This window comes from Apis cerana, linkage group LG8 (assembly GCF_029169275.1).
Source record: "Apis cerana isolate GH-2021 linkage group LG8, AcerK_1.0, whole genome shotgun sequence".
Lineage (NCBI taxonomy): Eukaryota > Metazoa > Arthropoda > Insecta > Hymenoptera > Apidae > Apis > Apis cerana.
In genome coordinates, this window is record NC_083859.1 from 6,129,899 (window position 1) to 6,156,968 (window position 27,070).

The 27,070-nt window shown below is 24.3% G+C and overlaps 2 protein-coding genes and 2 long non-coding RNA genes across 6 annotated transcripts; 1 reads left to right on the top strand and 3 right to left on the bottom strand.

Moving 5' to 3' along the window:
- Positions 1-398: 398 nt before the first annotated feature.
- On the bottom strand, positions 399-3,318 carry LOC133666644 (uncharacterized). Of its 2 annotated transcripts, none has more exons than XR_009831049.1 (5): positions 3,039-3,318; positions 2,029-2,117; positions 1,346-1,624; positions 800-1,123; positions 399-685 (listed from the first exon to the last, which is right to left on the bottom strand). It is a non-coding gene; the product is annotated as an uncharacterized LOC133666644 (long non-coding RNA). The 2 variants fall into 2 exon arrangements; XR_009831048.1 differs by having other exon boundaries at positions 2,012-2,117.
- Positions 3,319-10,697: 7,379 nt separating this feature from the next.
- Positions 10,698-26,744, top strand: LOC107992608 (uncharacterized). 2 transcript variants are annotated; one of them, XR_003696288.2, is made up of 13 exons: positions 10,698-10,860; positions 11,605-11,959; positions 12,248-12,367; positions 12,451-12,577; positions 19,918-20,044; positions 20,259-20,360; positions 20,442-20,558; positions 20,642-20,781; positions 20,859-21,011; positions 21,429-21,671; positions 21,959-22,234; positions 22,356-22,435; positions 23,115-23,255. XR_003696288.2 is itself a non-coding variant. In XM_017048602.3 (12 exons), the coding sequence occupies exons 2-12, from the start codon at positions 11,753-11,755 to the stop codon at positions 23,432-23,434; spliced, it is 1,932 nt and encodes a 643-aa protein (XP_016904091.1). In that variant the 5' UTR covers positions 10,698-10,860; positions 11,605-11,752; the 3' UTR covers positions 23,435-26,744. The 2 variants fall into 2 exon arrangements, 1 of the variants encoding a protein (XP_016904091.1); XM_017048602.3 differs by lacking the exon at positions 22,356-22,435 and having other exon boundaries at positions 23,115-26,744.
- Positions 13,023-16,252, bottom strand: LOC107992611 (uncharacterized). The gene is made up of 5 exons (XM_017048608.3): positions 16,060-16,252; positions 15,280-15,453; positions 14,622-14,766; positions 14,442-14,537; positions 13,023-13,987 (listed from the first exon to the last, which is right to left on the bottom strand). The coding sequence occupies exons 1-5, from the start codon at positions 16,161-16,163 to the stop codon at positions 13,730-13,732; spliced, it is 777 nt and encodes a 258-aa protein (XP_016904097.1). The 5' UTR covers positions 16,164-16,252; the 3' UTR covers positions 13,023-13,729.
- On the bottom strand, positions 19,225-24,452 carry LOC133666566 (uncharacterized). Its single transcript, XR_009830885.1, has 2 exons — positions 24,368-24,452; positions 19,225-19,533 (listed from the first exon to the last, which is right to left on the bottom strand). It is a non-coding gene; the product is annotated as an uncharacterized LOC133666566 (long non-coding RNA).
- Positions 26,745-27,070: the final 326 nt, after the last annotated feature.

A 27,070-nucleotide genomic window follows, 5' to 3' on the forward strand; every position in this document is an offset into this window, starting at 1 on the left:
AATAGAAATACTCTCAGGCGATTCCTTCATCAGAGCATATTTTCAAAATCACAAGAATAATATTCAAAACCTATTGCTCTGATTCTAAAATCTGCCTGTCGCGAAATGTCTTCTTGCGCAAAATTTTTAATTCATATTTGTACGAATAAAAATTGAACTTTATTATCTACCAGTGTTGTAAATCATATTGAAGTTAATAAAATCATGTGAAATAATTATATGACAATCGCAATAATCAAATTGATCAAATAACTTAAAATGTTACTCTAAAGGATTTTGAATTATAAAAATTCAAACTAATTATTGTATTGATATTGTATTGATAATTATATAATAATAATTATTACATGTTTTGGCATTAGAAAACTACTAAACATTTTATATCAATCAAAACGCGAAGCGTAAGAAGACCCTAGCCTGAACTAATAAATAAAACACAAAAATAATTGTTACTACTCGCGGGTAATTATTATAAATAAATACCCGCGGTCATTGTGCTCGTGCAAAATTCTACGTATACAACCAATCACTCGTGTCGATTCGGATCTTTCATCCTACGACATGATTGAGTGACCGGAGGAACCAAAAAGCATGCGACTCACCATACGATGCGACGAATAGCTTCACTCTTATTGTAGCCCAGAAGTCATCGAGAAGGGAAGGTTGTCATCAAGACGGAAGAAATCTGTGACAAAACGTCATAATTTAGAACACGGTTCTGATTACTTGAAAAAATTGAAATGCGAATTTAACTTTTATTTAGAAGAATAAAAATTTAGATAGATAAAAGGATAATTACCTCTTCGCGTGATGGATGATCGCCGTATTCTCTTGAGAGAAGCACTGATTCTACTCTGTACCGAAAGCGAATATTTAAAATAAAAAAAAATAAAAAATAAGAAACTAATAACGCGTCCGTATAAATTATAATCGGCGAACAAACACTGATTCTACCTTCGCGTTTGATTATTTTAATTAAATTTAATCAGAGCTGTTGCGCTCTAAAAAATATTCAAAATACTATGACGAAGCAAACACTGATTCTGATTAACCGCATTGCGCGCGGTCACAAATATTTTTTAAGATTAGTCCAAAAACAAATCTTCATAAAGATCATCGGCATCTGAAATAAAATGTGAAATATTGTATCATAATTCTTTTCTTAAAAATATAACATTCGTTATTTAAAATTTTACAATAGTAAAAAAAATAAAACTATGTTTAACTTTAAATATTAATAAAAAAATTAAGTTCCTAATAAATTTTAATAATAATAAAATTAATATGAAATTCTAATTCAAAAAGATTAAAATCTAATAAATGAGAATCTAATGATTCTTCTTACCTCTTCGCGTGGTGGATGATCGCCGTATTCTCTTGAGAGAAGCACTGATTCTACTCTGTTCCGAAAACGAATATTTAAAATAAAAAAAAATAAAAAATAAAAAACTAATAACGCGTCCGTATAAATTATAATCGGCGAACAAACACTGATTCTACCTTCGCGTTTGATTATTTTAATTAAATTTAATCAGAGCTGTTGCGCTCTAAAAAATATTCAAAATACTATGACGAAGCAAACACTGATTCTATTAACCGCATTGCGCGCGGTTACAAACATTTTCTGAAATTAACGCTTAATTAGTAGAGGGGTAGGGAATGATAGAAGAGAAAGAAATATCTTTTTGATATTTTTCTTCTTCTTATCGAACATTTGTTCTGAAAATACTGCCTTTTTATTTTAATTGATTGTGAATTTTACGTAAAAATTATTACCAATTATTTATTAATATCTGAAATTTAATAAAATATTCAGATATTTATATTTATCAGATTTTAAAATTTAATTTCCAATAATAAATCATTAAAGTTTCTCATAAATTTCTAATTTTTCCACTTTCTTATAATTAAAACGTAATTTTATTACGAATTGCTTAACAACAATCTCTAATAATTCAATAAAACTAAATAAAAATTTAACCAAATAAAAAGAAAAAAAATTTATACATACGAAATATATGATTTTACCACGAAAGAAAGTCACCAAGAAAGACATGGCGTCCATATTGGAATTTTTCCCGCCTTCGAGAATATTACCATAACGCTATCAATTAAACCTGCGCAGAAAAAAAATCAAAACGTCTAAATAAATGAATAATATGAAATTACATTGTATTAAAGTATCAAAACAATCAAATCAAATGAAAACTCACAATATGAGCCATCTTGTAATTCGATACTCCAATTGTACGATAAACGAGGAACTCGAAATTATTTAATTGTCAAAAAACTATCAATTTTAATAATTTTGAATAAAACATTGAACAAAGATGTATTAATTAATGCACAAATAATAACAAAAGTAGTATAAAAAAAATAGTATTAAAATACTACGTAACAAATAGACACGTGTCTCGAGAAAATTTCAAACGTCTAATCGTCACGACAAATCGACGAACAATGTCACTTTGCGCTTCGATTTCGCGCATCGAATAACAAGATGGAGAGGGGATACGCTCGACAAGTCGAAACATGTTTGAACACGAATCCAATTTCTTGGAAATGAAATATCGTAAGAAATGTTTCTAACCTCGAGCAAAATATAAACGATAGACCAAAAAAAAGTAAACAATAACATACACGCGAGAAGACCCTGTACACGATATATTATATATACATTCGGGAAAATATACGATACTTTCGATTTCACGAAATGAATACGTAATAAATCCTAGAAAATTTCTTTTTACATGACTTTAATATGACTAAAATGATAAAAAATAAAGAACAAGAAATTGTACAATAAACGGATACGATTAAAATTATATTACAAACTACCAATGTATGATTTCAAATTCCGTCTCGAAATATTTCGATACGGGACGCTAATGACGCAATAGACGTAAAATGAACAATCGAAGGAAAAGACACAAAGATACGCAAAGAACTAATTAATTTCGTTTTCACTACACTGAATGGATTATTTAAAAAACCAAATTAGCAATAAATTTAGTAATAATAACAGTAAAATAACTTACTGCGTAATCCGAATTTGCGACGACACATCCACTCCGCACAATTTTCAACTGTAGACTGACGACATGCGCAGTGTGATGCGCACTGCGTTGCGCACTCCGATGCGCATTGCGATGCGCACTAATTCGTCCCGCGTCTCGAATTAAGGGATGTTCTGATTGGTTGGCTCATGATGCTTATTTTTTTCATTCAAAAATCGCGCGAAAAATTGAAACATAATATAACACATAAATTAATTGTTGTTGCTTGTAAGATTGAAATCCTGTAAAGATTTACTTATTGGAAAAAAAATTATCAGTAGAAATACTAATTTAACTAATAATAAGATAATAAAATAATTATAATACAAAGAAGGAAATAAAGATATAAAAATATCAATAAAAAGATTAATTAAATTTAAATAAAAGTAAAAATAAAAGTAAAAGCAAAAGAGAAATTTAACGAAAAACTTAAATAAATTCATAAAAATTGAAAAGATAAAAAGAGAACATAATATAAAACTGAATTTAATTTAATAATTGATTTTAAAATAATCGAAACACAAGAATTTGAATTTAACTTTAAAATAGATAAATTTAAGGAATTAAATTATATTAAACAAAGGAGAGAGAGCAATGTCGATATATAATAAAAATCAACAAAAGAAAAAAACACAAAAGAATATTTAATATAACTAAATCTGAAAAAAGACGAGAAAATATATTTATATAATATAACATTTAAAGAGATTAGGAAAGATTGAAGTGAGATATTTTAAATAAATTGAGATGAACAAAATCTGAACAGAATGAAAATATAAAAGGAGAATAATGTTAAATAAAAAATAAATAAATCCAAGAAAATGTAGTGAATACAAATAAAATTTAATACATAAATTAATTTATTTGAAAGAATAAAAGTCATTAAAACGGAAAAAGCTAAAGTACAAAGAAATATTTAACATAACAATTAATTAAATCTGAAAAAATATAAAAAATTATTTCGTTATAATTCAAAGAAATTAGAAAAAGCTGAAATATTAATAAGTTATTTTATATTGAGATATATCAAATTAAAAAAAATTTAAATATAAAAAAGATTAACATAAATGTAAAAAATAAATAAATCTAAAAAATTTTAAGATTTTAACTTTAATTTAATTAAAGAATAAATAAGATTTAATACATATATTAATTGAATTGAAAAAAATATATATATAAAAAAATTTAGTATTGTAATTTTATTTAATATAATGAATAAAATATAAGAAAAGGAAATAACATAAAAAGTTAACTATTATAAAATAAAAAGAGATTAAAATATAAAAGAAGAATTTAATCTCAAAATTAAAAAAAAATCTGAATCTAGAAATTTAAAAAAACTAAAAAAAAGTTTAATATAAGTGTTAATTGAATTAGAAAAAGCATATAAAAAAAATTTAATAATGTAAATTTGCTAAGTTTAATTTTTTTAAACATTTTTTTTAAATAATATTTCTGTTAAATTCTTTTTTTATTTTTATTTTAATTCTTATTTTAACTTTGAGATTAATTAAATTCTTCTATCATATTTCAATTTTTTTTTAAAATAATTAATTTCTATATAATGTATTTCATTTATTACTATTTCTTTTATGTTTTATTCATTGTTTGTATATTATTATATAGTATTATATATTATGTATATATAATATTAAATTTAATATATTATATGTTATAATATATAAGGAATGAATAAATATACAAAGAGAATATAACATTAATTACTATTAAAAAATATTAATTACTATAATATGAAAAGGGATTGAAATTATTACACAAGAATTTAATCTTGAAATTAAAAATTTAAAAGAATTAAAATTTTAAAAAAGAATTTAGTATAAGTTATTTACTTTAATGAATTAGAAAAAAAACTTAAAAAGGAAATTTAATATAATAATTAACTAAATTTAACAAAGCTGCATATAAGAAAAGAATTTAACATTATCAATTTTGTTACATTTAGTTATTTTATTTAAATGTTTTTACATTATCTAGATTTAGGTAACATTTCTATTAAATATTTTTTTTTATGTTTTAGTTCTTTTAGATTTTTTAACTTTGAGATTAAGTTCTTCTTCTATCTTTCAATCTTTTATTATTTTATTATAATAGTAAATGTTTATCTTACATTATTTTCTTTGTATATTTATTTATTATATATTTTATTAACATTAAATTTTTTTACATATTGTAATATAACAATTATATAAATCTGCAACATATAAAAAAGAATTTAATATTATACCTTTAATAATTAATAAAACAAAAAGGGAATATAGAAGTTAGCTATTATAAAATAAAAAAAATTGAAACATAAAAGAAACTAAAAAGAAATTAATTTAAAAGAATAAAAACATTTAACATAAGTATTAATTAAATTAGTAAAAAAAAACATAAAAGAGAAATTTAATATAACAATTAAGTAAATTCCACAAAACTGCACATAAGAAAAGAATTTAATTTTATAAATTTAATAAATTTAATTATTTAAATGATTTTGTATTATCTTGATTTAAATTATATTTGTTTTAAATTCTTTTTTTATGTTTTAATTTTTTCAGATTTTTTTAACTTTGAGATTAAATTCTTCTTCTATGTTTTAGTTTTTTTTACTTTATAATAATTAATTTTTACATTATATTTTCTTTTTACGTTTTATTCATTATTTACATATTATAATGTTTTTTTCTTGTATGTTGCAATGTATAAAAAAATTTAGTGCTATAATATATAAGTAATGAATAAATGAATAATGAATAAATACAAACATAAAAAGAAAAAATAATATAAAAATTAATTGCTATAAAATGGAAAAGAATTAAAACACCGAAGAAAAATTTAATTTTAAACTTAAAAATCTAAAAGAATTAAATTAAGAAAAAAGTAATTTAGAATAATTGTGTTAATTGACCTAAAAAAAAAAAAATAAATAAAAATAAAAAAGAAATCTTTCTTTCGAAATCATCCTATAATAATCAAACGACAATTTGTACAAATAAAAATCAAAACGTAAAATAAAGATATAAAAATATCATATTGGGATAAAGCAACAAGTGAATTCAAATTTCAACTCAGGAAGCACAAAATACGGGTAACCTCAACAATTAAATATACGATCCACGAAAAAAGCACAAAAAGACTCAAAAACTGATTGATTTCTTCATTACAATAATGAATAAATTATTAAATAATTGAAACTAATAATATTTATAAATTTATTAACAGAATATGAATAAAATTAATTATTGCGCAGTAAAATCACAAAAGCGATTATAATTACACGTCCTGTCACGATGAGTTTCTAAAAGAAAAGGATGCATTAAACTTGTCAAAGCGGCTTTCTGATTGGATGGTATCTCAAATCAATTCAATAATCGAAATTATAAAGAAAGATAAAATATTGTAAATTTTTTTTTATTTTTATTATTATTATTTTAATTATATTTTAATTAAATATATATAATTAAAAACGAATTATTAATTTATTTATATAACTAATTTAATTTATTTTATAATTATTTATTCGATTTTTATATTTATACTTTATATTACTTATTTATACTATTATCATATTTTATTTTTTATTAATTTATTTCTTTTTTAATTTATTTATCGATTATCGATATTTATTAATTATTTATCAATTTATTTGTTTAGTGATTGATTTACAGACTTATTTATAGATTTTTTGTTTTATTCATTTATTTATATATCAATTTATTTATTTACTACGTTATATATTCATTCATTTGATTAATATTATATTGATAATTCATTTATTTAATTTAGATTCATTTCATGATTTAATTAAATTTAAATTTAATAATTTATTTATGTAGTGATTAAAATTATTTACATAGTAATTTATAGATTTTTTTTATTTCATTCATTTATATATATTTAATTTATTTATTTCTTAAGTCATATATTCATTTGATTATTAATTTCATGATTTAATAATTATACTAATAAAATAAATTATTTGTCTAGTGATTTATTTATAGATTTTTTATTTATTTTTTTTATTTTATTCATTTATATATATATCAATTTATTTATTTATTAAGTTATATATTCATTTGTTTATTAATTTAGATTCATTTCAAACTTAATAATTATTTTAATAAAATATATTATTTGCCTAGTAACTTATTTATAGAATTATTTATAGATTTTTTGTTTTATACATTTTTATATAGATTAATTTATTTATTAAATTATACATTTATTTATCTGTTTATTAATTTAGATCCATTTCATGATTTAATAATTATTTTAAATAAATAAATAAATTATTTATCTAGTGATTTATTTATAAATTTTTTATTTATTTTTTTTATTTTATTCATTTATATATATATCAATTTATTTATTTATTAAGTTATATATTCATTTGTTTATTAATTAATATTCATTTCAGATTTAATAATTATTCTAATAAAATATTTTTTTTGTCTAGTGACTTATTTATAGATTTATTTATAGATTTTTTGTTTTATACATTTTTATATAGATTAATTTATTTATTAAATTATATATTTATTTATCTGTTTATTAATTTAAATCCATTTCATGATTTAATAATTATTTTAAATAAATAAATAAATTATTTATCTAGTGATTTATTTATAAATTTTTTATTTATTTTTTTATTTTATTCATTTATGTATACATATATCAATTTATTTATTTATTAAGTTATATATTCATTCATTTGTTTATTAATTTAGATTCATTTCAGATTTAATAATTATTCTAATAAAATATTTTTTGTCTAGTGACTTATTTATAGATTTATTTATAGATTTTTTGTTTTATTCATTTTTATATATATCAATTTATTTATTTATTTATTTTATTAAATTGTATATTTATTCATCTGTTTATTAATTTAGATTAATTTCATGATTTAATAATTGTTTTAAATAAATAAAAATAATTAAACTATCAAAATAATAAACAAAGAAATAAATGAATGAATGAACATATGTATCATTAATTAAATAAAGTAAAATAAATAAATAAATTAATGTATATAATTAATGTATATAAATAAATTAATACATACATATATATATGAACGAAACAGAGAAATTTACAAAAAACATCTACAAATAAATCACTAGACAAATGAATAAATTAACAAATAATTGATAAATCAATAATCGATAAATAAATCAGTAAAATAACCTTTAAATAACATTTAATAAATAACATTTAATAAAAGAATATAAAAATATAAAAATCAAATAAATAATTATAAAAATAATAAATTAATAATGTATAAATAATTTAACAATTTGTCTTTAATATATACCTAATTAGAATAAATAAAATATATTTTGCAATACTTTATGTTTCTGTGCAATTTTGATTATCAAATACATGTACGACCTTAGCCAATCAGAAAGTTGTTACAAAAATTTTGGCATACGGCGTCAGTTTCCTGCAGAAAGTCATCGTGACGAGACGTGTGATTGTAACCGGCTTCGGCGATTTTACTACGCAATAAGTAATTTTATTCATATTCTGTTAATAAATTTATAAATTATTATTAGTTTTGATTATTTAATAGTTTAATAGCTCATTTATTATTATAATAAAGAAATCAATTAGTGTTTTAACTTTTTTTGTGCTTTTTTTGTGGATCGTATATTTAATCGTATATTTAATATTTGTTGAGGTTACCGGTATTTTGTCCTTCATTGAGTTAAGATTTGAATTTATTGTTGCTTTATCCCAATATGATATTATCTTTATTTTACGGTTTTGATTTTCATTTGTCGTACAAATTGTCGTTTTATTATTAGAATGATTTTGAATGAAAGATTATATTATGTATATATAATTTGTAGCTGATAATTTCGATGTTTAATTTTTTTTAATGGCAATAGATTTACTTATTGGTACATATTGCGTTTCTAAATACATTATGTATAATATTTTTATATATATTTTTCTCTTCTTTTCGTCTAGTGTTATGCTCGAAACTTCGATATTTTTTCCATAATATAGTCTTTCCAAAAAATTCACGTTTGTATCATGCTCGACATATTTCGATATATTTCGACATATTTCGACATGTTTAGACATTTTTAATTTATCGTTGGACAAGTATCTCCTTTCTAATTTGTAATTCGATAGTCGAAATTATAATATAGCGTCATTAAATTATCGATATTTATGGTAATCGAAAGTTCTATTCTTGCTTGACGTATGTAATTTTTTTGTTAATATATACATATTTTCTTCCTTATTATTATTCCATATTATTTTCTTGCATTGTATTATTTAATATTTGTGCATTTATTATTCAGTCAATATATTGATTTATTTCTATAATTAATAATTTTTCGAAAGTTAAATTATTTATTTTTCTTTATTTATATATTTAACGGCTACATTTCTAGTTATATTTAATTAATGTTATGATATGTATTTTTTAAGATGAAATTTATGTTTGATTATTATTTTATTCTAATCGATTTATTTTATATATTTTATATGTTCATTTGAAAATTCTCATTTTCTCTTATAGAAACATTATTAAATAATTACTGATTCAAGTTTAAAGACAAGAAAAGTTCCAATATGGACGCCATCATACTTTTCAACGAGAAGTTTTGCTTGCATACTGTATGTATTCATTTTGTTTTTTATTTAATCATTTTTATGTGATATTTTTACAATAAACTTTTATAATGAATATTCATCAATATTAATATTTTTGTTTAAATAATAATCTTAAAAATATATGTATTTCATTTTTTCCATTTTTATTGCATTTTTTTTATATATAAAATTTTTTATTAATATATTTCAGTAGGTAAAATTTCATTCGACACAAATGCTATAATGCACATGGAAATTCAATATAGTACTTACAATTTTTTGCAAATATGTGGGAAACTAAAAAAGTTTGACATTTTAGAAAATGATAAAAGTTCAAAATATGAATGGACTGAATTGACAATAGAATTACATTCGCGCCGAAATTGTGAAATCTGTTGTCATATGCATCATATGCAATTTGTAGAATGCATAGACTTGAGAAGAGGAAATGGTAAACAAATAAGGTAAGAATTGATTGTGACTTCCATCTTTTAAATGCTAAAAGATTTTATAATAAGGCAGGATAAAGTAGGATAAGAATTATAAATCAATACCATCTCTGGAGTACTTTTGAAAAAATATATTTGGTACTCAAGAGATGGCGCTAATAATCAATTCTTATCTTATTTCTATCCTTGTAGAATTTTTTGTTTTTGTCTATAATTTTTGATGAAATAATATAAAATCATATATTTAAATTTTTTCTAATTCAATAAGAACTTAATTTCTAAAAAATGAAAATAATTAAAAAATTTACAATTAAAATGATTTCTCTTAATTATATAATTTATAGAAATATGTATTAATTAAAGTTATAAATAATAAATTTACATTAAATAAGCAAGGAAATATAAATGCTTAATATTTAAATAAATTAAATTATTTTGTTAATTTCTATTTTGAATTTTTTTCATTATTTTGCTCTTATAACAGAATAAGTGAACCAACACTTCGCCCCAAAACGACATTTCGATGATAGCATAGCTAGGATAAATTTGGAACAACCATCCCGGATAAAACACGTCTGTGTTTTATGTTAGTTCCGTAGTTAGTTTCGCTTCTCCAACGTTGCGATAAAGAACTTGATGTATCGCGACGTTTAACACGTGCAATTAATTAAAAAAGAAAAAAAATAGTTGAAATGTCAATGAAAATATCAACAAAGTGTTATTATTATTATTACGTTAAACAGGTATTAAAAATAATGAATTGGAAATCATAAAAAAATAAGAAAAATATGATCAATTTACTTTATTAAAAATTAAAAATATTAAGATATTAAGATTATTTATATCATTTATATTATTTTGTTTTTCCTTTTGTATTTCTATAATAAACACTGAAATGAAATTTTTTTAAAATTAATATGAAATTAAAATAAATAATATTATTTTCTTTATTTACTTTAATTTTGTTTCGAAAATTTATTAATTTTTAATGTCTAAAGCAGATATAAAGATATTTTTAGTTATTAGATTTTAATTTTTATTTTACATGTTAAATTAATTATGTGTTAAATTAATAATTAATATTTTATTGATTTATATAAATAAATTGAAAATGTTAATCAATTATTTATTTGCTATCAATCTAATAAAACTGGGGAAAGCAAATATAAATACAAAAAAAAAATAAATTTTTATATTTTATTCTAAACTGATATTAATAATTAATTAATTATATTTTCAAAGAGAGATCATTGTAAAATGATTAAAAATTTTTTTAAATTTATGTAAGATAATAAGATTTTCTATTTAAAATTGAAGATAGCGAAATAGCATTAATACAGTGTTAATACTTATTTCACTATTACTATAATTTTTCTAATTAATTTACAAATATAAACAAATACTATATCAAATACTATATTGCAGAATATTTCAGAATCATAATGGCATTGTTTATTATAAAATAGACCGTAATTTCTTTCTTTCAGCTGAAATGTAAAACGATAATTAATAAAACGAGCGAAGATTGTGATTGATTGGAATTCAATCGTGAGAGAGAAAAATTCGAAAGAGGACAATGAGAAATCGTGGTGGTGAAGGTATTTGAGGGAAAAAATTTTCGAAGCGGAAAGCACGATGCCACACTCGCGACCGGAAACGTTCGAGTTGATGGTCGAAGCCGAGAAGCCTTCCAAGTGTATCAGATTTCTACGTTTTCTACGTTTCCTGTGGAAGTTCTTCAGATGCGTTTTTTCCCACGTATCGTTGATCTCATTGGTTGTACTATATTGCTTGATCGGCGCGTACGCTTTCGAAGCTCTTGAAGCCGCTCATGAAAAAGAGGTAGATATTATGAATTTTCTTCATTTCATTGTTATTATTTATTTATCATTATTAATTTTTTTCTTTAAACACAGATTTATAATGTTAATTTTTGGATTTTGATGTTTATTTCTTATTAGAATTTTTGGGAAGAAGTAGCGTTAATATAATATTTGATATTTTTTAAATTCAAAAATTCTAAATGTATCATGATTAAAAATATTATTGATTAAAAAGTTTTTCTATTCATTCTTCGCAATCCTCTTTATCATTCTCCTTTATATTTATCTAATTTTTTTCCTTATCCAGATCAAAAAAAGCATTAAAGATGTCAGAGGAAACGTTGCAGAACAACTATGGAAGATTACGAAAGAAGTGGAGGTTCTGATTCGTGAAAATTGGACGGACAGAGCACTGCGTGAATTAAAGGTACCGAACCATCAAATTCACATCCGATGATCAGAAGTCGAACTCGAATTTTCTCCAATTCCACGATCATTTTCTTTTTTCAGAGCTTCGAGAATAACCTCGTGTGGATGATGGAGAAAGAAGGTTGGGATGGGAGTGAAGGTGAAGATGACATCCAATGGACGTTTGCTGGTGCTTTATTTTATTCCATAGTGGTCATCACCACTATTGGTAAGTTTTGAAAATTAATAAAATAATTAATCTTGAAAACCAAGTAACATTTTGAAATTATAAATAATTTTGATTGATAAAAAAAAAACAAAAATATTAGAAAATATATAAGAAATTTGCTTTAATGATATATCATACATTAATAAATATATATTCTTAAGATCTTTATTATAAAATTTATTACATATTTATAATTACAATTGATAATTATTATTTAATATTTATAATTATAATTGATAATTATTATTTAAATTAATGAAAAGAAAATTTTTTTATGATTTAAAAATATGTATATATTCTTTGGTATTTTATTAAAAATATTGGATGTTTGAATCATCGTTTTCTTAGAAATTGAATAATTTTTAAATAGAGCCATGATAAACAATTCAACACTAAGTTTTATGGCTAAAAGTAAGAGAAATTTCGTTGGCGTCCTAAATTCTAAAATTCCAATAAGTCCATAATAGAGTATTATTTTGATTTAAAATCTGATAATGAATAATTAATATAATTATCAAATCAATTGATGTATGTATTTGGAAAAATAGTATATATACCAATAAAATAAGAAGTAAATAAAATTTATTCAGTCATTTCAATTCATATTGGAAAGAAAGAATCGTATCTAGGAATCTATTATTATATTAAAGATTATTCGTTTAATCTCTTATTTTATTTTATTCCATTTTACTTTATTTTATTTTTTTATTCTTTTATTTCTTTTATTCTGTTTCATTATCTTATATTTCTTATTCTATTTACCTATACTTTTTGCATAATATATTTTTATAACTTTTAATTTTTAACCATAGAATCCATCGTCAATGTTTATATAAAAATATTTTTAAAATTTATTAATTTGAATATTATAAATTAATATTATAAATATATTATAAATATATATTAATATAATTACGTATTATATATTTATAATATAATCTTGAACAGAGATTTGTTTTATTTAAATGTTCTTCTTCTACATTGACAACATTTTATTCGCCGAATTTTTTCCCATCAACTCATAACATTTTTAATCTAATTTTATTCAGATTGATCGCAATAAGAATTTATAAGATGACATATATATGAAAACCTATTAGAAGATTGATCAGAGGAAAAAGAGAAAATTGTATTCATGTATGTAAATGGAGCTTAAACTTTTTCATCCTCACTCTCGTTCTGGGTCTGATTTTTCTTTAAGGACCGACTATAAAACTGGAAATCGTTGTAGTCGTAATTCTGCTCATAAGGATTGCCTTGGGGTCGTGGATAGAGATTCAGATTCCCTTCAGGGAAATGGTAATTTCCAGGATATCTGTTAGCACTGGTGAAACTCCCTGGCGGTCTTCGATTACCATAATAGTTTGGCGATTGCACAAAGGTTGCTGGACCGTATTTGTTAGGAGCGCTCTGAAAATTTTGTCAAACAGTGACAAACATATAAAAAACGTAATTTAATTAAATTTTTAAAAATTTGTAATAATTATAAAATATTTTTTGTTTTCGTGAAAAATTAATTATTTTTATATTGAAGATTATTGAAAATAATTAATGATTTCTTTTAATTTCTTTTGATTTCTTTTAATTACGTATGTAATAATGTACATATATATTATTATTTCTTTTTTTAAAATCTAATCATTCAAATTATTTTATTTTTATTTTTTTTTTTTAATATCTATTTTTTTCCGATTTAAAATTTAAATAAAATTTTCTTGATAGTTTCAAGACTTAAATTTTGTTTAATTCTCATTTCAAAAAATAATCAAGTTTAAAATTTTTTTTGCAGAATACGTCTTATGATAAATGAAATTAATAATTTTTGATGAAAATTATGATAAATTATTAACAATTATTAATATACCGGATACGGATATCCTTGACCATATTGTCCGGAAATCAAGGTAGGATACTTCTTGCTATTAAAACAGCAATATTTTTTGTCTTTTGCGCAGGTACCCTATAGAAATCGTTAAAAATTATTTATATTAATTAATTTATATAAATGAGAAGAATAGTAACTATTTTTTATTTCGTTACTTACAAATTTCAATCCTACGGAAGGACAGTTGAAGCTATATCTGCATCTGCAAGTGTCATATTCTCGATATCGAGGATCGTCCTTGACCCAAGATGGCACGAAACCAGTTTCCAATGCGCCATCGTCGATATTTCCGGTGTAGGAAGGTCTGAATAGATTAAGATATTTTATTCAATAGTTACTTTTTATAATTTTTAACTGTCTTGTGACTTAGTAGAATATTAATATTTTTAAAGTTTTGATTTTTTAAATTTAATCCAAGATAAAAAAAAAGTTTTTAAAAATAAGTTCTATATTTTAATCTAATTATACAAATAATTGTATCATAGATTTTTTCGATCATATCAAAAATATAAATTTAATTTATATTTAATATATATAAAATTATGCTAAAATATCAATCATCAATTATAAAAAATTAAATTCAATTAAATGTTGTTCAATATCTAATACTTATAAGAGAATAATCTCAATTCAAACGTGATCCAAGTTCAACCTAAATTCAATCCAAACCTTAGAGCATGGAACTTGGATGTTTTAGCCTCTTTTCATAAAATGCAACGGTGTACCAGGTCATTGGGTCGTACAAAGCCAATCAACATCGAGGACGCGAGTAACGAAAACTTATTGGGTTGGAAAATAGCGCGAAGATACGAAATACCTTTTTATAATGCCAGTCGGGCCACCAGGACCGACAAGAACTTCTTTGTTGCCAGGATACGATGCCGGTACAATAGGTCTACTGTTAGGACCGTAAGGTCCCACGTTTTGTGGTTTAAATCCTATTAATGGTCTCTCGTTACTGAAATGTTCGATATTCTCATTCACCTGGTACCTATAATTGAACAAATAGTCTGTATTTCAATTTTACTTTTTTTTTTCAAATTTTTTTTTCAATCGATATTAATGTGTCTTAAGATTATTTAAAACATCGTTAAATGGAAAGCATAGGATGGTGTTAAATATAAGAATTCTTTTTCAATTATTCTTATTTTTTTTTCTTTTTTCATATTCGAATCTTCAAAGTATATACGTATTAAACATATATATTCATACATATATCAAATATTATTTCCAAATCTCTCTATATTTTAATTATAAAATTAATTTATTGTAAAATTTTATCCCAATTGTTGTTATAATTTTTTAGTCTGAGAATAGCTACGACAAGAATTTATAAGCTGCAAAAAAATAAAAGATAAATATGACAACACAAGCAAAGGAATAGAGATTAGAAGAAGTGGAGAAAGAGACCTTTTTCCAGTGGACATAGTTCTGAAAATTCTATCAAATATAATAAGCTCTTTGACGAATAAAAAATTTCAAAAATTTTTCTTAAATGAATGCACAATTTAAAAGTATTCTCAAGGACAATTGTCAGAAAAAATTCTCAAATATACACGTATGTACCTTCAGAAAAAACTATGGAGATTGAACAAACCTCGTCTTCCCGAGCCTGCTCTCTCCGTTCTTCCACACCCATCCATCGTCTTCGACAGCCATTACGATCATTGTGACGTAACAAAAGAGGAACAGAATGGCCATCGTTTTACGGGAAACGCGATTTCATAAAAAAGACAACGATAGTCAGCTTCACCAGCGAATATTGTCGACAGTCGACTAAAACGAGAGTGAAAGTGAATCTCGTCTTTATATATGCACCGTTGGAAGGTGAACGCACCGCGTGGCTCACTTCGAGGTTCCTTCGATAACAATCTCGGATCAACAGTTTTCGTCCGAGGGTGATTCATCCCTTGTGCGGCTCGTTTTAATCACAGGTGTTTTCGTTTAGGATCATGATTAGGATCGTACAGGGAGTTGAAGATTCATTCAAGGTAATGTGAAAATTGGATAAATTTATAGCGAAAAGATTCATTTCGAATTCTGAATACTGTAAAAAAGTTGAAGTTTGAGAAAAATTGTGAAAAATTGAGGAAAATATGAAGATTAAGAAGTTTAAAATTTGAATATTGTAAAAATATTTTATATATTTCAAAAAATGGAGAAGTTGAAAATTGAATTTCGAAGAATATTTATTTAAAATTGTCAATATAGTAAATATTAAATTTTGGAAGAAAGAAATTGGAAAAATTCAAATATTAAAATTAAATGATAAATGAAACTTGAAAGAAAAAAAATAATTATAATTCAAATTCTATAATAATTTGATTGATATTTTAAAATTTCAATATATTTATTTTTTGTAAATTTTGAATTTTATTTAATGATTATTTATTCATGTTATTTTATGAATATCAATCTATTTAATTTTTAATTATTTTTACAGTTACAAATATCATACTATATCTATTAAAATCGATTCAAAACAATAATAATAATTAATCTAGAAATATATTTCTTTACACAATTAATATATATATATATATAATATACATATATAAAGAAATCATTTCCATTTATATTCGCAGAAGAGATAACATTGATTTCAATTATTATCATTCTTAAAATTCAAATCTCACGAGATGCATGAATGGATTGGATAATGTGAACCAGACACGTGGATACATTACATGGAAAGCAATGTTCTCGTACCTGTCCTTCGATCTGGGAAAATCCGTCGGGTCGAGTAGGGGAAAGTAGTTACGTTACAGGTGATTACGACCTCTTTCTTCGGACAAGATCTAACGAAATGGCGTAATACACGATTCCTTCATGCGACTATGTCAGTCGTTCCTCGAAGGACGTCTGTATTGTTTTTTATTCTAGTTAAATGATCATGGTAATTTTATTTATAGTTAATAAAAATCATGAGTCATAATATCTCATGAATATCTCATTAGTGATTTTTCAATGATTAGGAGATATGAAATGATTCAAAGCAATTTTGATAAACAAAGTATATTATTGTATTAAATATATGCTATATTATTATGATTGAACTATAAATTAATAAGTATAGTAATTTTCACGAGAAATGATTATGATGATAATGTGAAAGAAATAATATAGCAGCTTCTTTGATATAATAATTATTAAATTAAAAAATTAAAATTTACAGTAAAATGTAATTTATAAATTAAAATTTAGAATTAAAGATCATATATCGTTTAGTATTTTGACAACAATAAAAAAAGTATTATAGTATATATAGTATATAGTATAAGTATATATTCATGCTATTTAAAAATATAAAAATGATTTTAAAATTTTTATTAGAATTTTATTATCATCTCATATTTCTAAAAATAAGAAAATATTCAAAATATTTAGAGTTATTATTTTATTTTGTATATTTTAATAAGAGTATAAAATATTTCCAGAATTATTTTAAAATTCATTTTCTTAACAAAATATTTATTTACAATAAATATTTGCATATTAATTATTTTGGCTCAAGTATATTAAATCTCATATTATTTAATAATAATTTTATACAATTACAAAAATTTGGTTTAATATCATAAAAACAAAATATTGATAAGAAAACGTTTCATTAAAACCAATTCAATTTCTGCGTCATTTTTGCATCATCATTAAGTTATTACAAGTTCAAGCAACATTTTTTCCAAGACACAAACCATTTTAAAGGATCTTATCTCATTTAACATCGTTATTATGGAATCAAAGAAGTTAAAAGTTAAATCTTTATAGAGGAAAGAAAAATGGCCGACCACTTACAGCATCATCCTCGTGGTTTATTGTAATCTTGTTTTGAGGAAAGGCACGATTGAACGAAAATCCAATGATCAAGGTCATTTTCACCGAGGATGGCGCGCCGGCTACCGAGGAAATTCACTTTTCCTCCGGGACAGGAAACCGGCAACGCCTCGTAATTCGTTTTCCTTGATTTTTGCACCGCGTTTGCCATCCAACGATCTCGTCGATTAACCGTTTCACGGTTCCACGGCAAAAAAAACCATTAAATTTGTTAGACTCGTTGAAAAAATTCTTTGTAACAGTGTTATGAAAAATAAAATGAGATAATAGGAAAAAATTATATCTCCAAAAAGAAGAAGTAATTTTTATATTGTTTTTTTGAATGTCGTTTTTTATTTTGGAAGTCATCAATTCACTGAGAAGAATATTATATATATAATTTTTTATAAAAGAAAAGAGATAAAGTTTGGAAAAATGAAAATCTCAACTTTATCACGTAAATCTACTTTTTTTAGAAGATGATTCTGTTAAAGAAAAACATTTATAAAATTTTCACCAAAATAATTAATCCATTGAATTTTGTTTGCTCTAATATTTGTTTCTATTCACAACATAAAAAAAATTTAATACTTTCTTTTCAGATCTATATTTTAAAACACAGTATAGGAGAGCATAGTGATGGATAATTACGTTATAATTATCATGAAATTCTGATGTGCGCTCGAGGAATCTGGTTATATGTACCACGAAAAATCGACCAACAAAGACTCATAACGCGTGACCGAGTTGCGTTCCAAAATCCAGCTGGAACATCCGCTATTCTTTTGTATTCGATCGATCGATCCTCGTTCCCTTCCGGCGGATGCGCTCAATCTTCTCCATCTTCCTGATCTCATTTCTCTTTTTTCAAGCGTTAATTAGAGCAATTAAAAAAGAAAAAAGGAAAAGAAGAAAAGTGGAGAAAAAAAAAGAAAGTTAAATATTCTGATTTTTAAGTATACTTGTAGGTATTATAAATTATAATTTATAAGAAACGTTACATGATTAAAAACTGATATAATAATTGTAAAATGAATAGTGGAAGAAAACATGATCTTGACCCAGACTATAGAATGAATCCATGAGAATGAGAAAAAGACTTCTTGTTGTGAAATCGTTGGAGCTTGAATCGACTCGATCATCCTTCCAAGTATTCCCAGTATTGACCTTGAAAATATTTGTACAAGGTTGAGAACATGAGAATCTCTTTCCTTGAAAAATTTAAATAGTGATGTTAATCACTTTGGACTTTCGTTTTCTGTAATGAAATTAAAAATAAATTATGGACATTGTAGCATATTAACATAATTGATATATTTTAGAGATTATTTGAAATTATAGGAATTAATATAATTATTAAAAGATTTCTTTTATTTATGATTTTTTTATTAAAAAACTAAAGATTATTTTCATTGAAAAAATACAAAAGTTCAAATTAAAATTATAAGATAAATTCAATTCAAGATTTACCATCGATGTATGTGTTTACTGAGGATAATGATGGTAAAATAATAGAATTATCGATATCGTCTCGGTTCGAGAGAAAATAGCATCGTAATCGTTATAGACTCTAAGAGAATTAATTACGCATTACGTGAACGAAGAGATTATGCAAGGCTAATCGAGCATTTCTCGATTCTAGGGTACGGCCACATTGCTCCGAAGACTAAGAACGGGAAAGTGGTAACCATATTCTATGCCATCGTCGGAATTCCTCTCATGCTACTCTGCCTCTCGAATATAGGCGATATTATGGCCTCGAGTTTCAGGTAAACTTCAAAATGCATAATTAATTTATTACTATTTTAAAAATAAAAGGGATTAAAATTATTTATTAACTTGTTCAATTAGAAAATTATTTTCGTTTTTTTTTTGTTATATATTTATTTCTAGTACTTTTAAAAAATTTTTATGATTTTCTAAATTAGTGAGTTTTCCAAACTATTGAAATGAATTAAAAATTATCATTTTTTTTTTTTTTAGATTTTTATATTGGAGGGTTTGCTGCTACATATGCACTAAACCACCAAAAAAAAGACGACCGAGAAGCCATTTTGTTAGATCGTATTCCATGCGACAACCAGGGTATTTATTTATTTAAATTATCGAAAATAAAACAATAAATAAAAAATATATTTATAAATAAAAATTATATATTTCGAAAAGACGATATGGTGGAAGCAAAGGTGGTTTTCGAAGATCCATCAGGGTAAGCCAAATGTCAGCAGATTCCGTTTTGTCTGAAAATCTAGCAAGATCGTCATATTTTGACATGGATTATAAGTATGATGTATTATATTAATATTATTAATTATAATTAATCATCAAAAAATATTAAATATTTTAACATATTATTACGTCTATAGATATAATCCTCGTCGATACGAGGCTGGAGAAGAGAGAAAGACAAGTTCTTCTTATCAATTATCGGGAAATCCAAATTTTGGATTGAAATCAGCAACAGTATCCAGATACTCTGATTTGCCAATAGCAAAATCGAGCAAAGGTACTTGAATACCTTTCATGATATCTATATTTCGTGATGAAAAAAACAACGTGCTTCTAAATAGCAATTGCATTCAGTCAGTTCCAAGATGACAACGCAATCATTAGACAGGAAGTTGTTGATGCGTTCTCCACATGACATTGATCGTTCCTCGGTTTTGTGCAATAAGTACGCCTTGGATAATTTGGAGAATGAATTACGACGGTGGCAAACTTCCGCCGGAAATACAAGTAACTATACAATAATCGAGATAATCAATATTTTCTTATAAATTTATATTAATTATGAATATTTTTATTCTTGTTGCATTTATTTATTTATATTTCGAATTTATTTATTTACATTTTTAATTTATTTGTATTTTTGATATATTTGTTTATGTTTTATTTATATTATTTTTTACATCTTTAATTTTTAGTAATTTTATCACGTTCTCGATTTATCTATATTCCGAGTTTATTTACAATAATCAATTTATTCATTAATATCTTTAGTATTTACAACCAAAATTACGGATAAATATTTTGCATATAGATTAACAATCATAAATCTGTTTTAAAAAATGTAAATCTCATATGAAAAAATTGAACGGATCTATTTTGCTTTATTCCTCTGATTAATAAATATCATTGTATCATTCGCAATAGGCGATACGAGCAAATCAAAAGAGGAGCCAGAGGCGACAGAAACTCGTGAAAATAGTGAGAAACAAGAGCCATTAATGACGAGGTCGTTGCCCAGAAGATGCTTATCGATGGAAGGTGCGACCAGCAACTACAGAATGAGTCTGCCAACGTCTTTACGACCATCGTCGATTTATTTGGATTTAGAGAACTCGAAAAAGACTCAAGTTTCAAAAATCAGACGTTATAGAAACAATTATCCTATTGGTAAATCAATTCTTTTATATTTAGAAAATCTTCAAAATCTTTAGAGAGATTTATTAAAATCTCTTCAGTAATGTTCAAATATTAAAATTTTAAACGTTTTTTTACAAATATCTATATAATAATAAACTAAATAAACCATTATAATATTATTAATTATTAAAAATTTTATTTTTCATTCATATACTAATTTTTCTAACTTTATTTTTTTCTTAACATTTATAATTAATTGATTATAAATTATTATAATTATTTTTATTGTTTCTTTTTTTGTTTTTTCATCATAAAAGCTCGATCGTACAGAAGAGACACATTGCCATCCGACATAATGTCCTCAGCTGGATTTCCTGTACATAGACAAGTATACGTAGACGATTTTGATTCGGATTACGAATATTATACTAACGATGATCAGGAAAGGCAGCAAATAAAACCGGTACCAATATGGCTATGCGTTTTCCTGGTGGTTAGTTATATTTTTGGTGGCGCCTTCTTGTTTAGCGCTTGGGAACATTGGCCATTCCTTGATTCTGCATATTTTTGCTTTATTACACTTACCACTATAGGTTAGTACTGCTTTTTTCTTTTTTTTTTTTTCTTAAATTATTCATATTCGATATTTTTGCAATATTTAGTTTTATAACACGTTTATGTTTACATTGGACTTTATTATTTTTCTTTTTTTAGTAATATTAATTTGGAAATCTTAGAAAATGTTATGAAATTTAATAAATTTTGAAGTTCCATTATCTCTATTTATTTTTACAGTAAGTATCATTTTTATATTATTTATTTTTTTATATATAATATTATTATTTAATTTAGCATCACTTTGTCGCAATATTAATTAGAAGTCATAAAAAATGATATTTTTTAAAAAAAATTTGTATTCAAAGATATCATTTTTTCCCCAAAATTTTAATTGGACTTTTCGTTCGAAATAGCTAATTGATGATTTTCACATAATTCTCTAAATCATCATTTGTTTTCTACAAAACAGAAGATTTATTCATCTACTTATTATTGCTTGTACATTGAATAGAAATTAATAATTTATAATATATCTATATACTAAAATAAATTTCTATAAAAAATTTAATCAAAAATAAAATAAAATGATAATTATATAAAATTGCAAATAAGTAAGAAAAATAATTATATAGTGATGAAAATATAATTTTTGTTATAAGTAGTTCATTATTTCTTTTTCTGAAGAAAAAAATTTTCTTTACATTTATACTATTAATCAATATTTTAAAATTATCAATGTATTCCATTGAATTAAAAAATTATCAAGAATTTAGTATAATTATTAACAAATAAATATAAATAAATTACCATTAAAATTATTATTTGATTAATCCAAAAAAAAAAAAAAATAAGAAAGAAAAGAAGAAAGATAACATTGAAAGGAAGAAAAATTGGATAAAATTAATTGGATTTCAGGATTCGGCGACTTCGTACCAGCGTACAAACTGGACGCCCATAAAGGAATTGCAGTTTGCTCGTTGTACTTGTTATTTGGAATTGCTTTGCTGGCAATGAGCTTTAATCTTGTGCAAGAGGAGGTCATCAATAACGTGAAGAACGTCGCAAAGAGGCTCGGGATCATCAAAGAGAGTGACGACGAGGAAGATGCCGACGACTACGACGCGTACGACATCGAATACAACGACGAGGTCGACAACGAACTCGAGGGTTACATCCTCGATACTCCTCGATCTCACTCGATGGCTAGAAACGTTCGCGGAATTTCCGTCGTGTAACCAACTCCTCTGACCGAATTTCTTCTCATTCACTGATTTTGTTTCCTTCTTTTTCGCCAATCCTTCTCTTTTCTTTTTTCTTTCTTTTATTTTTTTCTTTTTTCTTATTTCTTTTCTCTTATTTTTTCACTAATATAGATGAATAAAATTTTTTTTTCACCTAGAATACTTACATTAATCCTATATTTTTCTAAATTTTAAAGCTAAATTTCAATTTACAATCAAATTGCATTAAAGAACTTGTTAGAAATTAATTTTTTTTGAGTTGAAAATTGAAAATAGAGAATAAGATTTGGATAATTTATCCAATTAATTGATTTGAAAAATTTTTTAAAGAAAATAAAGAAGAAGTTTTTTTTGCGATTAATGTTTCTTGACTTGAAAATTTTGGAGAAGAATTGCAAGAATGTTTTTTTAGTTTTTAATTGTATTTTTTAAAGATGATATATTTTAAAGATGGAGCCAGAAGAAAATATATCATCTTTTTATTTATTCGATATCATAAAAGTTCAAGATTCGTCTTAAAACTTTATTCATATACTTCAAAATGGAATTATTTAAATCTTATGTCAATATTCTAAAAAATGAATTTCAATTTCCAGAAAATCACCATAAATAATATTAAAAATTGAATGAATCAAAAGTTTTAAATATAAACATAAGGATTAATTAAAGAAAGTTCCAATATTTATAAAATATTTAGAAAAGAAAAAATTAATATCAAAAATTTTGAATATAGACATAAGAATTGATTAGAGAGGATAATAATAAAAGTAGAGTTCCTAAATGTTCTAATATTCACAAAACAATATATATTGGAGAATGATTGAAAAATTAAATAATATTAAAAATTTTAGATATAAAAGATTGACTAAAGAGGGCAGTACTCTCAGCAAGTGTTCCAATATAACAAAATGGTGATATAATACTTACAAAATATAAGTACGCAAAAAAATGGCGCCATAAACTGATAAATTTCAAACGCGTCACGGAGACGATTCCGGAGGACATTCGCGTCTACAGGGTGTCCAGAAAGTCAAAACTCAGTCGTAGCCAGCGGTTGGATTCGGTTATTTTTGGCAACGCGCTATTTTCAGTTCAACGTCTCGAACCAAATGGCACAGAATCAGTTTGCGAGAAAGCCTCGGGGAAGATTGGCTCGTTTTCACACAATTATCCGTGAAAAAACGATCATTCAAACTTGCATGAAACCCAATGTCAACGAGTGCCTTTAAAAATCCCTGTTTAACTTTTGAATAAATGAATAAAAATTGAGAATGAAAATTCAATCGATGGAAAATTGTTGTTTAACTTTTTTTTATCATTAATTAAATATAATCGATTGAAGTTCAATTTATAAAATAATGAGATAAATTGGGGTTTGTTAGTTTTGTGCGCATGATGGATATATGATTAATGAATTATATAACTAGTGAATGGAATTAAGTGTTTGTTTTGAACAAATTTTGAAAGAAGAAACGTATTCATTGAAGATTTTTGTAGCCTTTGTGGAAATTATTTGAATTGCGATTGTTTATAAAATAAAACCGAGAAATTAGTGTTAATATCGTTCAAATTGTTATATTCTTAACAGCTATCGAAGAATTGAATCATGCAATCAATTATTTATTTATATTCAATTTAATCATTATGTAAAAGATATTTTTCGATAATTATTTAAAAATCAATTTCAAATAAATATAAAAAAATTTAAAGGGGATAGAGAATAATTACATAATCATAATTTTCAAAATTTTCTGACTGATTGTAAAACAAGTAAATATTAATATGTGAACAAATATTCAAAATAAATTCAAATATCTTTTAAAGGGGAAATAATTTATAAGAAGAAACGTGAAAGTTCAAGAAGAATAGATCCTGGAGCACGTGTCAACACGTGGCAAGCCGTCTCGTCGGATCGCCTGACTCAAAAGCATAGACTGATCTATATTTAAAGCACTACGAGGAGAAATGAGTTATTTCCAGGATTCTCGAAAGTCCGAGAAAAAGTAGGGAAAATAAAAAATAAGAAAGTAATAGAAACAAGTAAGTAAAGTAAAATAAATGAAAGGAGAAATATTAGATATTAATATCTTTGATCGTAAAAAAGCTGAATAAAATTTTAAAGAGTGATTTTTAATATTGTTAAAAATTCGCAGGAAAGAAGAAAATAGAATAGAAAATAGCGAAAAATAAAATAAGATAAAAAGAATAATTTCGAGATAATGGAAATTTTCAGGTCGAAGAAAATGGAAATAAATAAAATTCAGAAATTCGATTAACAACTTCAATCGAAAAAGTCGACAAAGTAAATAAATTTTGACTTGGAAAAGACAAAATAAAAGAAAATAACGTAACGTTTCCACTTTGAAAACGCAAAACAAAATAGAAATAATTTCAATTAATAACTTCAATCGCGATTGAACAAAATTTTGATCTCGAAAAGATAAAATAAAGGAACATTGATCAATAGCCTCGATTCTAGAAGAAGAAACGCCATCCACTTACATTTCGAAAACAAAATGAAAAGAACTTTGGACCGATAGAACTTTGATAGTGATTGAACAAAATTTTGATCTCGAAAAATAAAAATTATATAAGGAAAAGTAATTTCGATCGATAATTTTGATTTCGATATCGAGGAAACGGATATATCGTAAAGAAGAAAACGAAATATTCACTTCGACGAATGGCCGTTCATGGTGAACGGCCCAATAGATTTCGTTAAAGCAGTTTTCGATTCTTGGCGGATCGTGGACGAAGTCGATAGCAGAGACTCGAGCGATTCGAACGATATAATCCACGAGAGAGAGCAGAGAAGGGAGCGATACCGACGTTTCCTATTAAACGCGGACCGTGTAATTTTGCTATTGCGACGGGTCACCGATCGCGTATAATCCGCGATCCCCTTTTTAGCATTCTACCGTGTTCCTTCTATTAATTTATCTGGAACAGATCGTAGAGATCGGAGGAAGCTTCTATCCGGAAAAAAAGTGGAGAGGGAATCGATCGTGGAAAACGAACCGGAAGGAATGCGTCCTCCAAAGGGTCGGTTGATGAGGAGGGCAGTTTCCTTTGAAATGCGTAATTATACGCGCTTATTTAGATATGTTATATACATATGCATATAGCTATTTGGAGAACTAATGATTTGAAATAAATGAATTAACAAGAAATTGGTTTTTAAATGAAAATTTTCTGAAAGAAAGATATCGAATATTTAATATTGAAAGCGAATAAATGATATAAGAATATAAGGTTCTTCTCTTGTTTATTTTATATTGTGAAATAAACAATTAATCTTACGTAACTTTCTTTTTATTATTTATAGATATAGATATTATCATAGATTAGAATTTTACGTGAAAATAATTCTCTTTCATAACAATCTTCGAAACAAACAAACTTAAAGAGTTACTATTATATAAATTGTATCAATTGTATCAAAAGAAAAGAAAGAATCTTGTTAAATCTCGTTTTACAAAGATAATATCGTATAACTTGCTAGAACTCGGAAGAACGTCATAACATAGAGTCACGTTCACGTTACAAACGAATGAAAAGGGATAGACGCGAGTTCATAGTCGACACGTATATACCTAGACTCTTTTTTTATTTTACGACAGTTACCAGAAA

Excerpts from the sequence above, each read along its gene's own strand:
- LOC107992608 (XM_017048602.3), top strand. The coding sequence starts at position 11,753 with ATGCCACACTCGCGACCGGAAACGTTCGAGTTGATGGTCGAAGCCGAG. Across the intron at positions 20,782-20,858 it reads AATAGCAAAATCGAGCAAAG|TCAGTTCCAAGATGACAACG; the intron begins GTACTTGAATAC and ends AATTGCATTCAG. Across the intron at positions 21,012-21,428 it reads AACTTCCGCCGGAAATACAA|GCGATACGAGCAAATCAAAA; the intron begins GTAACTATACAA and ends CATTCGCAATAG.
- LOC107992611 (XM_017048608.3), bottom strand. The coding sequence starts at position 16,163 with ATGGCCATTCTGTTCCTCTTTTGTTACGTCACAATGATCGTAATGGCT. Across the intron at positions 15,454-16,059 it reads AGCAGGCTCGGGAAGACGAG|GTACCAGGTGAATGAGAATA; the intron begins GTTTGTTCAATC and ends GTTCAATTATAG. Across the intron at positions 14,767-15,279 it reads CCGACTGGCATTATAAAAAG|ACCTTCCTACACCGGAAATA; the intron begins GTATTTCGTATC and ends TAATCTATTCAG.